This window comes from Molothrus ater, chromosome 7 (genome assembly GCF_012460135.2).
Source record: "Molothrus ater isolate BHLD 08-10-18 breed brown headed cowbird chromosome 7, BPBGC_Mater_1.1, whole genome shotgun sequence".
Classification (NCBI taxonomy): domain Eukaryota; kingdom Metazoa; phylum Chordata; class Aves; order Passeriformes; family Icteridae; genus Molothrus; species Molothrus ater.
This window is the reverse complement of record NC_050484.2, coordinates 22,899,293-22,914,145: the sequence shown is the minus strand read 5'-3', so window position 1 is coordinate 22,914,145 and position 14,853 is coordinate 22,899,293. Positions and strand designations below refer to the sequence as shown.

Here is a 14,853-nt window from a genome sequence, read left to right as displayed (position 1 = left end):
GGGGGCGGATTGAGAATTTGTGCCATCCACAAGCTCCCGTCAAGAGTCGCTTTTCAGAAAGCGCCTGGAAACAGCCCGCCGAAGGCAGGAGGGAAGGAGTTGTAAGGAAATATACGTATTGATAATAGAGACTTATTAATTGCCCAGATAATTGGGGGATTGCAGGAAAAAGAAGAATAGAAAACGCGGCGGTTGTTGGTGCAGCCCGCAGCACCTGCTGTCCCGCACGGCTGGCCGGGGCAGGCAGTGCGGGATGTGCCCTCGGGAAAATGGGGACCCCCAGCCTTGAGCCGCTAGTGCAGGGGCTCTGGCGGGACGGGCACATAGGCCGGGGGCAGCTGCAGAGGGATCCCCGGGCTGCCAGCAGGATGTGGGGTGACAGCAGCACTGATCCCCCTCTCCGCGCTCTCTCAGCCGGAGTGTGGGACAGCCCGGCGGCGTGTCGGGGCCTCCTGCACGGTCACCATGGTGCATGGGGGGGGTGTCCTTCCCAGCCAAACCACAGAACACTCCCCGTCTGGGTCCCAATCGCGGCTCGGCGGGGACCCCCACTCCTGCCGGGCGGCGCGGGTGCCGTGAGGAGGGAGGAGGAGGGAGAAGGAGGAGGGCCCCCCCCCCGCCGTCGTTGCCCTTTTAAGGGGTTCCTTGAAACCGCGCCCGGGATCCATGTTTGCAGCCCCAGCCCGGGCGGAGGAAACTCCATGTTGTAACAAAGTTTCCTCCGCGGCGCCGCTCCCGCGCCCGCCGCCCCGCGCCGCCGCCGGCCCCCGCCCCGCCTCCCCCCCCGGGGGCCGCGCCGGGGGGGGCCGCCCCCTCCCACCCCCCCTCCCCGGCGCCCATGGAGCACCAGTCCATCATCGCCCAGGTTAGCAGGGAGGAGGGGAGCGCCCCGCTTCAGGAGAAAGGTAACGCCGAGGGGGAGATGGCTCCCCCGCACCCCCTTCCTGCGCGGCACAGGGGGAGGTCCCCGGGGGGCTGGGGGCCTGCTCCTGGAGGGTTTGGTGAGCTGCGCGCCGCCTCAGCCCGCCCCCCTGCATCCCGCCGCCCAGGGCTGGGAGATGCGCAGGGGCTTTAGCTCGGAGCGAGCGGGGCTGTGTGCAGCTGCCCGGGCGCGGGGGGCCGTGCTCCGGCCGCCTCGGAGCCCGGCGGGGCCCTGGAAGGCTCGGGGCGTTGCTCGGATTATCTGCGCTGTTTCCTCGGGAGCCGGCGAGAGGTGCGCGCAACGCCGGCGGGGAAACTGAGGCAGGAAGGGCGCCGGGCGCTCAGCTGCATGCCGGCGTCCCGTCCCCCGCGTCCCCTCACCCCGCCAGGGGGGTTTGTCGGGGGCCGCTGCCTGTCTCCCTGGCTTGGGAAGCTGCCAGGGCCGGGAGGAGCAAACGTGGGAACGGGCCCCGTCCCCAGTGGGCAGCTCCTGCCCCACGAGCTCCCCACTGCGGGCTCGGGGCCCTGGCCCGCCTGAAGGGGGGCACAGCCAGGGCGGGGTGCAGCCCCGGGCCGGGCTGCGGCAGGACGCGGACCCGGCGGGGCCGCTGGAGCCGTCGCGCTGCCCCTGGGGCACGGGGTGGGCAGGAGCAGCTCCTCTGCCTCAGTTTCCCCTCGCTCCGCCAATGGGGACTGCGGGAACGGCGCCCAGGGGCGGGCGGTCGTCCTCATTGGCCTCTCGCCTCCCGTGCACTCGAGTCGGCCAATGAGACGAGGGAGTTGTCTGGAGGCGGGGAAAAGAACGGGCATAAGCCCCGCCCCCTCGGAGAGACCCCGCCCCCAGGGCCCCCCTCCCTCCCGAGTGGGGCCGTGTCCCCCGGGGAGGGACAGCGGGGACCGGCCCCGAACCCACGGCTGCCCCCGGGCTCAGCCCCGCACCCTCCTGAAGGGTCTCCGGCCACTCCACGGGGGTCGCTTGTAGAGTGGGATGTGCCGGGTGAGGGGCTGCGGGGGGTCACCAAGCACTGGTGTCAGCGACGCTGCCCTGGCACCGTCGCTTGGCAGGGCAGGAAGGCCGAGCGGATGGGTGTCGGCGTCTGATAAGGGCACGGGGGCTCTGGGGCAGCACCCAAACATGGCTCACCTGGCCCCCAGTGCTGTGCTGGGAGTGCCCCGGGGTAACCCTTACCCCCCTTGTGCCCTCCCGCAGGTACCCAGACCCCTGCCAAGAAGCCTCGGAGCCGCAGCATTCTCCAGTCCCTCTTCTGCTGCCTGTGCCGCGATGAGGGGGAGCCCTGCACCGGCACCACCGGCGCGCCGCTGCTGGTGGAGGAGAACGGAGCACTGCCCAAGGTAACCCCCATCCCCAGCCCGGAACCGGCGGGGCCGGGCTGCCATCCCCTGCGCCTCCCCTGTGGTGTGGGCAGGGCTGGGGGATGAACAGTCGCTCCTCCCAGTGCCCCTCCGGCCTCCCTGTGGATACCCTGCTGACTGTGTCCCCCTGCTGCAGGCTGCTGTCAAGCACCTGCTGCCCGAGATCAAGCCGCAGGACGCCAGCAAGCTCTGCGTGGTCATCGACCTGGATGAGACCCTGGTGCACAGCTCCTTCAAGGTGGGGGACGCCCTGGCCCACCCCACACCTCTCCCCCACATGCTCCCCCAGCTGCTCTGCCACCCTTTTCCCCCAAAGTGATGCCCAGCACCCAGCACAGCCTGGCTGGCTCAGTTGGGGTGTCCCTGTGAGGGGGCTGCGGGGCTGGCAGGGGTGCACAATGAGCAAAGAGCAGGCAGTATTTGGGCAGGGGGTGCCTGGTGTGCCCAGTGCTGATCCTGGTGTGCCCTTCCCCAGCCAGTGAACAACGCCGACTTCATCATTCCCGTGGAAATCGATGGCATCATGCACCAGGTAACAGCGGGGTGGGTGCCTGCTGGGAGGGGGGCATCATTCCACCTCCCCTAGGACCGGCAGCCATCCCGGGGTAATGGGAGGTATCAGGGTGCCAGCTTTGTGGGGGCAGAGGTGGGTGCTCCTCTCTTTGCAGGGCAGGGAGGTGAGGGGTGCCCTGGCATGGTGCCCTCCTGCAGTGGCCAGCCCCGGTTTCAAGTAATCCAGGATAGGCTGTGGTCTGGGCAGTCAGCCTGTTCTCGGTTACTTGGCTCTGGAGCCGGCCAGACTCTTCACCCTGCACACTCCTGTGGGGCTATGGCATCCCCCAGCCCCCAAGGGCAGCTCCTGTGAGGTGTGGCCAGGGAGCTGCTGGCTGTGGGGTCACACGTGTCCCCTGGGCAGGACGTGGGGGCGCCGGGTGAGCCGTGGCCGGTGCCAGCAGCGCGCTGCCCTCTGTCCGTCTGTCCGTGCCCACAGGTGTACGTGCTCAAGCGGCCGCACGTAGACGAGTTCCTGCAGCGCATGGGTGAGCTCTTCGAGTGCGTGCTCTTCACTGCCAGCCTGGCCAAGGTGGGTGCCCCGACCTGCCCTGGCATCGCCCACCCCTTCCCAGACACCCCTCCAGTGGCACAGCTCCCTTGCCTGCCCACCTGCAGGCATCACTGGCCTCTTGTCCCCTGTGTACCCGCAGGCAGCACCAGCACTGGGCAGCCTCGCTACCTGCCCCTCCAAGGCACTGGCTAGGGAAACTGAGGCACAGTGAGAGCTGGGTGCCACTGTCACTGTGCGGTGGGCAGGGCGGTGTGGTGTGCCATAGTGATCCCCTTCCTGTGCCTGTAGTATGCAGACCCTGTGGCTGACCTGCTGGATAAATGGGGGGCTTTCCGGGCACGGCTTTTCCGGGAATCCTGTGTTTTCCATCGTGGCAACTACGTGAAGGACCTGAGCCGCCTGGGCCGCGACCTGCGCCGCATCATCATCGTGGACAACTCGCCCGCGTCCTACATCTTCCACCCGGATAATGCCGTACGTACCCGCAGGGCACGGCTGGGCCGCCTGGGGAGGTCATGTGCTGGGGGACCCTCTCCCAGCGTTGTCCCCCCATGCCACTCTGTCCCCTGTGCCGCCTGCAGGTGCCCGTGGCGTCCTGGTTTGATAACATGGCGGACACAGAGCTGCTGGACCTGCTGCCCTTCTTCGAGAGGCTCAGCAAGGTGGAGGACGTGTATGCAGTGCTCAAGAAGCAGCGGACTAACAGCTAATGGCCCCCCCACGCTCCGGGTGCTGCCAAGGGGCACCCCCGGGGGAGCCAGGTGCCTTATTTTGGGGGAGGGAGGGTCTCGGTGTGCCCCCCATCATCCTCCCCAGCCCCGGCGGGTGCCCTCCGTGCCTGCCGCTGGTGGGAGATGTGGGTGCCCCCCTTCTCAGAGAAGGGGGGCCATGGGTGACCCACTGCCTTGCTGTGCTGAGGACCTATTGGGGGGTCCCATCCTCCCCCACTGTCCAGCTCCTGCCCCTTTCTCCCCCAACCTGTGTCCCCACTCCACAAAACGGTTCTCAGGTCCTTTTCCCCTCTGTCCCCCGACTGGGGAGGGGGGTGGGGTCAGCAGCTGCTGCTTTCCACTGCCTTTGGGAGGACTGGATCCCTCCATCCAGACTGCCTGCTGGGAGGCTGGCAGCCCTTGGCCCCTGTCTGCCGAGGCTGTGGGACAGGTAACACCTTGTCACCCTCCGAAAACGCAGGGAGTCTTACTGCCCTTGGTGCATAGGGCTGCCACCATACCCTTAACTGTGGTGCCACCATACCCTGGGTGCAGCTGATCACCTCGAGGCGGGCATGTCCTTGCCTCTCCTCATGCCTGCTGCCCCCACCTAGGGGTTGTGTTTTGCAGGGGCAGCCCAGCCTCAGGGCTGAGCCCCTGGGCACAGATGCCTCCCATGTGCCTTGAGACGCCGTGTCTCTGTTCCCCCTTAGCCCTGCAAGGGGTGTGCCTGGGGGGGGGGCTCTTTACTCGCCCCCTCCAACTTCGGTTTCTTCTCATTTTTGGGGGGGGAGGTGGCCTCCCCCCCTCTCCAGTTACACTGTGTCACTGGGAGCCACTCTGGTCACCCACAGAAGGGTCCCCTCCCGTGGCAGGGGGCACACCCCTCGCTCCACATCCATCTGCAGCTTCACCAAATGCTGCTAGTCCTGGGAGAGAGGGACCCCCATATCAGCCTTAATGTGCCCCTCCCAGCCTTTCCCCAGTCCCCAGCTGGGAGGGGGTGGGGGACACTGCAGCCCCCCCATAGCCTGGGGTTGCCCTGACCCCCGTGGGGTTGGACTTTTGCCAGGGTGTCCCCTGTCCCCCGGCTTTGAGGGTCTGGGGGCTCTCAGGGAGGGTTTTCCTGGGGAGGCTGAGATCAGCCAGGCCTTTTTTAATGTCACAATATGGACAATGCCTCATATCTTTTTAGAGGGAAAAGCAATGGTTTCCCAAAAAATCATGGGTGCCTTTTTACCGCAGTGCCAGCGCAGGGAGCGGGGCAGTATTTGGGGGGTGGGTGTGAAGGGTTTTAGCTTTCTGGTGCTGTTCACTGCCCTGCTCCCGCTGCTGGGGGTGAGCAGGGGCCCCCAGCCGCAGCCACAGCCCCTGCCCTGTGGTGGGGGCTGGTGCAGCACAGCTCCCTGGATCCCTGCCAGCCCCGGGCTCATCCTGCCCTGCCAGGAGGGTTGGACTCAGCACTTTATGTCAGACAAGTCAAAGGGCGCCAGCACAGCCGCTGCCCAGCGAGTGCCTGTGGGTGTACAGCCCTGCCCTGGGCATCCTTGGGAAGGGAGGTCTGGGGGATGCAGAGGCAGCATGGGGGGCTGGGGAGGGCTGGGATACCAGATCCAAGTGCCTTCATGTGATTAAAGCTGTCAAACCATCTTGGAAAGAGTAGTCCCGAGTGTGTGCATGTGCGGGCAGGGTCCGTATCACGCGTGCGTCACTCGTGGCTGTGCACAGTGTGGGGACACGGAGCCCCTGGGATCCCCTGAGTCCCCTGGGCGGGGGGGGTGCTACAGGTCTGTGCAGGGGGAGCACCCTTGGACTGCAGGGTTGAGGTGCCACCCCTTGCCTGGTGCCAAGGGGACACCCTCACACTGGAGGACAGCCCCCCCCAGGCTGCCCTGGTGCCTCCATCCAAACTCCTTCCTCCTCCTCCTCCAGGGGAAAAGGCCCCTGGTGCCACATTGATGGCTATCCTGCCCCTTAACAAGGAGGGGTAAATCTACCACATATGCTGTGCCCTCCTCCCAGCTTTGAGACCTCAAATGAGTTTGCTCCAAGGAAGGTGTCAGGCCTTCCCCATACAGACTGAGGGGAACCTGGGGGACACCCTGTGATGCCCTCCCGCCATCCCGGGCAGTCTGCTGCCAGCATGCAGCCTCTGGGTTCCTGGGGGGAATGTCTCTTAGCTGCCCCCTCCCCCGTGCCCTCACTGGCCCTATGCCTCCCCTCATTAATGAAATCTCCGTCCTCCCTGATGGCTGCTCTAATTACTGAGTTCATTAGTGGCCCGGCTGGGGGCCCAGAGAGGGGGTGAGCCCTCTGGGGCCGGCGAGGGGGCCCCTACCCCTGTGCCACGCTGACAGACTGCCCTGGGACGTGGCCACCGAGCAGAGGGTGACAGCGGCCACCCAGGTGTCCCACCCCACCCCAAACTCGGCCCCACTGGGGGATCTGCACTCAGGTAAGGGTTCCACGGGCACACTCGAGTGGGGTGCAGGAGGTGGGAGCTGGGTGGAGGGCTTTGGAGGGTTTGGGGGCCAAGGAGTGGAGGGCAGAGCAGAGCCCACCCCTGTGGCACCAGGACACCCCCCTGTTGGTGGCTGACATGCCCCCTGCTCTGGGTCAGCCCGTGGCCATCGCTGCGGGGATCCCTGCGGGACGGGACCGTCAGGCAGGATCTGGGGCTTGCTGCAGGATGCCCACAGCGCTTGGGGCCAGGGCTGCTGGCTCAGCAGGGCAGCCAGGGTAAAGCTGCAGCAATCCCGCAGGGCTGGGGGCGGTAGGAGAGCAGGACAGGAGGCCCGGGAACCTGCCTGCTGCTGGCACCTGCCCCTCCCACCTTCATGGACGCTGTGGTCATTCCCTAAAACCACCGACAGGCTCGGGAGCCACTTCAGTCCCTTCTCTCTGCCAACATCAAGGGCATCATCAGATACCAACCCTCGGCATCGGGGTCTGGGGGCACAGGACAGGGCTTACGGCTTAGCCGTGCCACCGTTTCATGTCCTGTGCTGTCCCCCCAGGCCCCAGCTCCATGTCTCATCTCCCTCCCTTGGGGCTGTGGAGACTCCCAAGGCAGGGAGGCACAGCCAGGAGTGACCAGGGATCTGGCTTCCAGCTGGGGTGGGAAGCAGCCTGGGGACAGTGCCATGGTCAGGGTGGGGATGTGCCAATTAGGGGGTGAGGCCGAAATGCCCCAGGTGCTGCATTGCTGTCACTTTATGGAACCTTTCTGGGGGAGGAGGTACCAAAAAAAAACCCATTTCCATGGCCTTAGTGCTCCATGTCTGGGAGGGTTTGGGCATTTTAGGGTCTGGGGAATGAAGAACAGTGGCCATCTCCATGGCATCAAGGCACCTCTGTTGGTGGCTGATGCCCACATGTCCGGGTCCAGCTCATTGCTATCACTTTATGGATCTTCTTGGTGGAATGCAAAAGAAAAAAATTCAGCATGGACTCAGTACCAGGGGCCAAGAGGGGAGGAGGCCTGGGGAGGGCAGAGGAACCACCCTGGGCACAGCCAGCCTGTGGGTAGGGTGCAATAGCATCTAGGGGGGGAAACACCCCATGAGTAACGGGGCTCTTAGGTGCCACAAAGTCTTGGAGGGCTGCGGGGACCTTGACTCTGGGCTGTCCCTGCCCTTATATGGTGAGCAAAGGCTGGGACATGAGGGAACAAAGGTCTCCTGGGTGCTGGCACCTGAGCACTCCACCTAGGTACGCTCACCTGTGCACCCAGCTCTGCAGGGAAGGTGAGCAGTCGGGGTAGGGTGAGGGGACAGAGGGTGGGCATGGGGTGGACAGCACATCCCATGGACACCATCACTGCTGGCATCAGGTTAGCCTGGGGATGGGCCTGGGGACCCACCTGAGCCCCATCTTGGGGCTGTGCTACGGGGGATGCTTCCCCTGGGTCTGAGGTATGGAATGTGGGTGCTCATGGGGCAGCACAGTGGGGTCAGGAGGGGTTTTGCAGGGCTAGGAAGCAGAGACCTCCCATCTGGGCAGTGCCAGCACTCCCTGCCAGCCTCCAGCCGGGGAGCACAGGGTGGCTTTGCCTGACTCAGCCCCTCTGCCTGCTTGAGGGGAGCACTGTCAGCCTGGCAGAGATGGTTGGGCACAACCTCAGCAGCACTGGCACTCAGCAGCCGTGTGGAGCCAGGATGTGCCCTCCCTGGGGGGCATGGATGGGCTGGGGGTTTGGAAACAGCGGATCTGAAGCAGGCACTGTCTCTGTGTGTGTGTGTGTGTGTGTGTGTGTGTGTGTGTGTGTGTTTGTGTGTGTAAGCAGTGGCCATGTCATGTTGTTCCACCTCATGCCAAGCCGTGCCAGGACAAGGCTGAGCAGGGCCAGTTCCTGCTGGTGCTGGGGAGGACAGTCCACCGTGCAGCAGTGTCACCCAGCTGTGGGTGCCCTGCTCTGCCCTGTCCCATGCTCAGAGACAGGGCAGGGCACTGGGGCATTTATGGGACCCTGCACCTTTCCAACCTGGACCCTGGTACGGACTCATTAGCGGCAGTGCCAGCCAAGCTGAGGGGATGGCAGCCCCACCTGTGTGCCACATTCCTGATACCACAGCGCTGGGGGTCCCCTCGCCCCTGCAGCTCTGTACAGGGGGGTTTACAGCTGGCCTTTCTGCAGAGCAGTCAGGGAAGCAGATGGCACAGCAGGTTGGCTGTGTCCCAGCTCTTATTGACACTGCCTGCCATTAACGAGGGTGTTGCCAATGCGGGCAGGTCCCCGTGTCGGTGGTACCTGTCACCATGGTGGAGCTCAGCGCCAAAGTCTCCAGGACACTGAACAAGACCACGCCGGGCATCCAGATATGGCGGATTGAGGTGGGAACGGGGGCACATCATTGGGGCTGCCTTGGGGGGGTCTCTGTGAGGGAAGATCCCCCTTTGTGTCCTCAGGACCTGGGTTTGGGGGTCTCAGTGCAGCACCCAGGGTTAAACCCAGCAGCTCCCGGTGCTGGGGGCAGTGGGGTGGTGGGGCTGGGCTGGGGGTTTCCCCACCAGGGCTGATGTTTCCCTTCCTTCTGCAGAACATGGAGATGGTGCCAGTGCCCACCAAAAGCTATGGCTACTTCTACGAGGGGGATTGCTACGTGCTGCTGTCGGTAGGGCAGTCAGGGGTGGCACAGGGGACTGGGAACGGGCTCTGCCCTGAGGGGCCGGGTGCAGGGAGGGATAGGTGGGGCCTGGGGACACGGGGGCTCTTCTAGCGGGGACCGGTGTCCTGCAGACGCGCAAGTCTGGGAGCAGCTTCAGCTACGACATCCACTACTGGCTGGGCAAGGAGTCGAGCCAGGATGAGCAGGGGGCGGCGGCCATCTACACCACGCAGATGGACGAACACCTGGGCTCCGTGGCCGTGCAGCACCGCGAGGCCCAGGGACACGAGAGCGACACCTTCCGTGCCTACTTCAAGCAGGGACTCATGTATGTCAGTCACCCCTGGGCACCTGTTCCACGGGGGGCACACTGGGGAGGGGTCCCCATCCAGTGGGGATGGGGACAGCTCTGTCTCAGTGAGGTGGGGGAGGAAAAAGCAGGATCTGGAGCTGGGCTCCATCTATCCATTACCACGTGTGTGTACCCCGAACACCTCCCTGTGCATGGAGGTGGGAGGGACACCCCAGTGGTGTGAGGAGGGGGACCCAGGGCTGACTCCATGTCTGTCCCCTCCCAGCTATAAGAAGGGTGGGGTGGCCTCAGGCATGAAGCATGTGGAGACAAACACCTACAACGTCCAGCGACTGCTGCATGTGAAGGGCAAGAAGAATGTGGTGGCAGGAGAGGTGAGTCATGGCATGTGTGGAGTCTGGATCAGGATGAGGCCAGAGCTCCCCCAGACACAGCTGCCTCCAAGCAGGGCACACAGTGGGTGTGGGATGATGCTGCCTTGCCTTGCAACTGCTCCCCAGAAAGCCCCTCTCGGTATTCCTGAGTAAGAGGGGCTGCAGAGCTGTGGGCATCCAGGCATTCTGCTGCTTGCCACCCACCCTTCTCAATCCTGTCCTGCTGCAGGTGGAGATGAGCTGGAAAAGCTTCAACAGAGGAGACGTCTTCCTGCTGGACCTGGGCCAGCTCATCATCCAGTGGAACGGCCCTGAGAGCAACCGGAACGAGAGGCTGAGGGTACGGCCAGGGCGTGCCAAGGTCCCCTCCTGCAGGAGGGGGGGGTCACCAGCCACCCCCTCCCTCATCTGGGCTTATCCCTTCTCCCCTGGCTGCAGGCCATGACCCTGGCCAAGGATATCCGGGACCGGGAGCGTGGGGGCCGTGCCAAGGTGGGCGTAGTGGATGGTGAGGATGAGGATGCCTCACCGGGACTCATGAAGGTCCTTAAGCATGTGCTGGGTGAGAAGAGGGACATCCAGCCCGCCATCCCTGATAACAAAGTGGATGAGAAGCTCAAATCCTCCCTCAAGCTCTACCAGTGAGTTTTTGGGGGTGGGTTACGCACGGGGCGTTTTTCCTGGTGTCAGAGGGAGCCAGCAGCCACCTCTGCTATGTCCCACAAATCCCAGCCCCATGGACAGATGCCAAGAAGGGTCAAAGCTACAGCAGAGGTGGGGATAAGTGACTTGGGTGCCATTGGAGCTAGAGGAATCCCAGCTGCCAAGAGGATTGGGACCCGATAGAGATGCTCATGCAAGCATCACCTTTGTATGCTGTGGCAATGCGCCTCAGTGGCCCCACAACATCTGACACCCCTCTGTCCCTCCTTGTGGCCATGAGTGAGCTGCCTGGCAGGTCATGCTACAAACCAGTTTGCCACCATGGCCCAGCCAGGGAGCCCCTGGGCACCATCTGTGTCATGATCTGGCTGGGGAAGGGGATGGGGAGGGGACAGCCCCACAAACCCTACCACCCTGTAATGGGGATGGGGTTTTCCAACCCACTTTCTAAGCCTTTTTCATCTCTTTTTCTCCTGTCAGTATCTCCAACGCCAGTGGAAACCTGGTCATACAGGAGGTGGCAGTTCGGCCCCTAACTCAAGACATGCTCCTGCATGAGGTCTGTCACCCATGGGATGCTTGGGGGTGTCCAGTTTCCTTGGCAGCTTTAATCCTTCAAAAGCTGAATTTGGTGGACTTGCCTAAAGTCCTAATTTCTATTGTTGCCCCTTCTTCAAGGACTGCTACATCCTTGATCAAGGAGGTATCAAGATCTTCGTCTGGAAGGGCAAGAATGCAACAAGGAGGAGAAGCAGCAGGCGATGAGCAGGGCGCTGGTGGGTGCTGGGTTAGGGGCTTGTTATGGGATAGCCTGACTGCTCCCTGGCGTGCCAGGCACTCCATGGCCACACTCTGTGTTTGGATCCCACCAGGGCTTCATCAAAGCCAAGAACTATCCAGACAGCACTAGTGTGGAAACAGAGAATGATGGGTCTGAGTCAGCTGTCTTCAGGCAGCTCTTCCAAAAATGGACTGTCCCCAACCAGAGCAGTGGGTTGGGCAAGACCTACACTGTGGGCAAAGTGGGTGAGTGTCTCCTTCCAACATGGCAGGACTTCTTGGATTGGGATGGGCAGGCTGTGGGAAATTCCTGTGGCCTGAGGGGTTTGGCTCACCCCTCTGCCCTTCCCCACAGCCAAGGTGGAGCAGGTGAAGTTTGATGCAACCACGCTGCACGCCAAGCCCCAGATGGCTGCCCAGCAGAAGATGGTGGATGATGGATCTGGAGAAGTAGAGGTAGGGTGACCATGGAAGAATGTGGGACCCTCTCAGGTACTCCCTTTGCTATACCAGGGGATGCTGTGAGGTCCAGGGTCTGCAGGGCAGGAGGATGCACCGGCTCTGACAGCAGTATATGCCTGTCCCACCAGGTCTGGCGTGTGGAGAACAATGAGCTGGTGCCTGTAGAGAAGAAGTGGCTGGGCCATTTCTATGGCGGGGACTGCTACCTGGTGCTCTACACCTATTTTGTGGGGCCCAAGGTGAACCGCATCATCTACATCTGGCAGGTGAGACCTCCAGGTCACTGCCCCGTGGGTGGGGGACGGGGGTGTACCTCCCTGGACTGGGGGTGCTCTGCCCCTTGGGAGCAGCATGAGAGTTGCCTCTTCTTGAGAGGGCGAGGGGGGCTGTGATGGGTGCTGAGCCCCCTCTGTCCTGCCCAGGGCCGCCAAGCCAGCGCAGATGAGCTGGCTGCCTCTGCCTACCAAGCCGTCGCCCTGGACCAGAAGTACAACAACGAGCCCGTGCAGATCCGCGTCACCATGGGCAAGGAGCCGGCTCATCTGATGGCCATCTTCAAGGGCAAGATGGTGGTGTATGCGGTGAGCTCAGGGATCTTGGGGCATGGGCTGGCTGCTGGGCTTGTGGCACTGGTGGTGACCTCCTGTCCCTCTCCCCCAGGGTGGCACGTCACGGGCGGGCAGCACAGAGCCCACACCCTCCACCCGTCTCTTCCAAGTGCATGGCACCAACGAGTACAACACCAAGGCCTTCGAGGTGCCTGTCCGCGCCTCCTCCCTCAACTCCAATGATGTCTTTGTGCTCAAAACCCCCAGCTGCTGCTACCTCTGGTATGGGAAGGTGGGTACTGCTGGGCACTGGCGTGGGGGCCGCCACCTCCAAGACAACTGTCCCCACCTCCTCTTCCTCCTCTTTGGCCTGGGCCAGTGATGGAGCAGCTGTGCTTGCTTGGCAGGGCTGCAGCGGGGATGAACGTGAGATGGCCAAGACTGTGGCTGACATAATCTCCAAGATGGAGAAGCCAGTGGTTGCAGAAGGACAGGAGCCACCTGAGTTCTGGCTGGCCCTGGGGGGCAAGTCCCAATATGCCAGTAACAAGAGGTACCAGTCCTGTCCTTGCCCATGCCCAGGGGTTAGATGGGCCACCAGTCCCCAAGCAGGATGAGCCTCATTCCCATCACGTTGACCCCTCTCAGGCTGCAGGAGGAGAACCCCTCTGTGCCCCCTCGACTCTTTGAGTGCTCCAACAAGACAGGCACCTTCTTGGCCACAGAGATCATAGACTTCACCCAGGATGACCTGGAGGAGAGTGATGTTTACCTACTGGACACCTGGGACCAGGTGAGCTGGGGGAGCATGGAGTAGGGGACAGATCTTTGATCCCCCAAGTTGATGTTCCTGCGGTTGGAGGACCTGCATCAGCCACAGTTGGTGGGATGGGAGGCTGGAAACCTGCCTATTTGTGGTCCCACTATGCTTTTTCCAGCCTTCTTGTTCGAGGGAATGCTGAGGATGGACTCCCAGAGTCCTCCCCCATGGACAGAGCCCATCTGCCTCCAACCGTGGCTCCAGAGGGCTCCATCTCACCCCAGTGGTGGACCCAGTAACTTTATTGCAGGTTTTCCTCTGGATTGGGAAAGGCGCCAATGAGTCAGAGAAGGAGGCAGCAGCAGTGATGGCACAGGAGTACCTGCGGAGCCACCCCAGCGGGCGTGACCTTGACACCCCCATCATTGTGGTGAAGCAGGGCTATGAGCCCCCCACCTTCACCGGCTGGTTCCTGGCCTGGGACCCTCTCAACTGGGACGTGAGTCATGGGGGGTTTTGAAAGACCAGGGAGTCCCTTTGCAGAAGGGGCCAGATGTGGGTCTGGCCCCAGGAGCATCTCCAGGGTGTGGGCAGCAGCTTGCCTGACCCCTGTGCATGGTGAGGGGCTGAGCACTTTTGTCTCCTTCCCAGGACAAGAAATCCTACGAGACGCTGAGAGCTGAGCTGGGTGACGAGAGCAGCCTTGGGCAGCTCACCTCAGTAAGTGGCACAAGGAGAAAGGCAGCTGGGCTGGCTAGGGGCACAGAATTCTCTCCCATCCCCTGGGCCGGTGACAGGAGGAGCTGCAAGGACAGATCCTCAGTGAGCAGACACCTGGAGCCAGCCTGGTGCCTCCATCCCTCGGCCAGGCCCTGATGTGACTCTGCCCCCCCATTCAGGCGCTCACATCCAGGGAAGAGGTCTTCACTGCCACCACCACCCTTGTCCCCACCAAACTGGAGACCTTCCCCTTGGATGTGCTGGTGAACACCTCCGCTGAGGACCTGCCCCGGGGTGTGGATCCCAGCAGGAAGGAGGTAAGATGAGGCCAGGGGGCTGCTGGAGGGGGAGACAGGGAAAGCCCCTCCCAGTTCTTCAGCTCAGCCTCCTTTCTTTCTCTGGCCCCAGGACCACCTCTCCGATGCGGACTTCCAGGCTGTTTTTGGCATGAGCCGCTCTGCCTTCAGGAGCCTGCCCTTGTGGAAACAACAGAAGCTCAAGAAGGACAATGGACTCTTCTAGGACAGGAGCCTGGGCACAGAAACAATCCCAGCTCTTTAGAAAATAAAATAAGTATGAAAAATAGGGCTGTGGTCTCTCCTCTGCAACCCCAAGGCCCAGCCCCAGGTGTGGGAGTTATTTCATTCAGAGCTGGCACAGAGACACAGGACTTGACTGAGGGCTAGCAGCACAGGGGAGGATTCTCAACTCCTTTTTCCCAAGGCCTTCCTTTGTCCTGGCTGTGCTCAGAGGTGATGCACAGGCTGGGCATGCTCGAGGTGCCAGGACTCTCCCATCCAGGCACCTGCAGCTCCAGGCTAAAGGTCCAGTGTGCAGCTGGAGCCACTCCCTGCCTTATCACTGGAACTGCAGTAAATACGTGTGGTACCAAAGGTAAATGAGGGGACATTGTGCCTGCAGGGACAGACATCAGGGATCAGTTGTCCTTGGACCCAGGAGGGGAGGAGGGTGTCTCCCTTCTACTTGGGCTCTGCAGGGATGCTGAGAGGCACTGAGGTGTCCCCTCTCTCAGGGGGGCCAGGATGGACACGTG

General features: G+C 62.8%; 2 protein-coding genes across 3 annotated transcripts; both read left to right on the top strand.

Moving 5' to 3' along the window:
• The first annotated feature begins 35 nt into the window (after nt 1-35).
• CTDSP1 (CTD small phosphatase 1) lies at nt 36-5,728 on the top strand. 2 transcript variants are annotated; one of them, XM_036387113.1, is made up of 7 exons: nt 36-865; nt 2,132-2,274; nt 2,432-2,533; nt 2,771-2,827; nt 3,287-3,379; nt 3,650-3,835; nt 3,943-5,728. In XM_036387113.1, the coding sequence occupies exons 1-7, from the start codon at nt 667-669 to the stop codon at nt 4,069-4,071; spliced, it is 909 nt and encodes a 302-aa protein (XP_036243006.1). In that variant the 5' UTR covers nt 36-666; the 3' UTR covers nt 4,072-5,728. The 2 variants fall into 2 exon arrangements, with proteins under 2 accessions (XP_036243006.1, XP_036243007.1); XM_036387114.2 differs by having other exon boundaries at nt 769-905.
• A 3,086-nt stretch (nt 5,729-8,814) lies between these two features.
• On the top strand, nt 8,815-14,384 carry VIL1 (villin 1). The gene is given in 20 exon segments (XM_036386767.2): nt 8,815-8,904; nt 9,111-9,185; nt 9,311-9,507; nt 9,758-9,866; nt 10,096-10,206; nt 10,305-10,507; nt 11,010-11,088; nt 11,208-11,262; nt 11,265-11,305; nt 11,402-11,555; nt 11,665-11,765; nt 11,900-12,037; nt 12,194-12,352; nt 12,432-12,611; nt 12,727-12,872; nt 12,968-13,112; nt 13,390-13,578; nt 13,731-13,799; nt 13,979-14,116; nt 14,208-14,384. Coding segments are annotated over 20 exon segments (2,478 nt in total). The 5' UTR covers nt 8,815-8,829; the 3' UTR covers nt 14,322-14,384.
• Nucleotides 14,385-14,853: the final 469 nt, after the last annotated feature.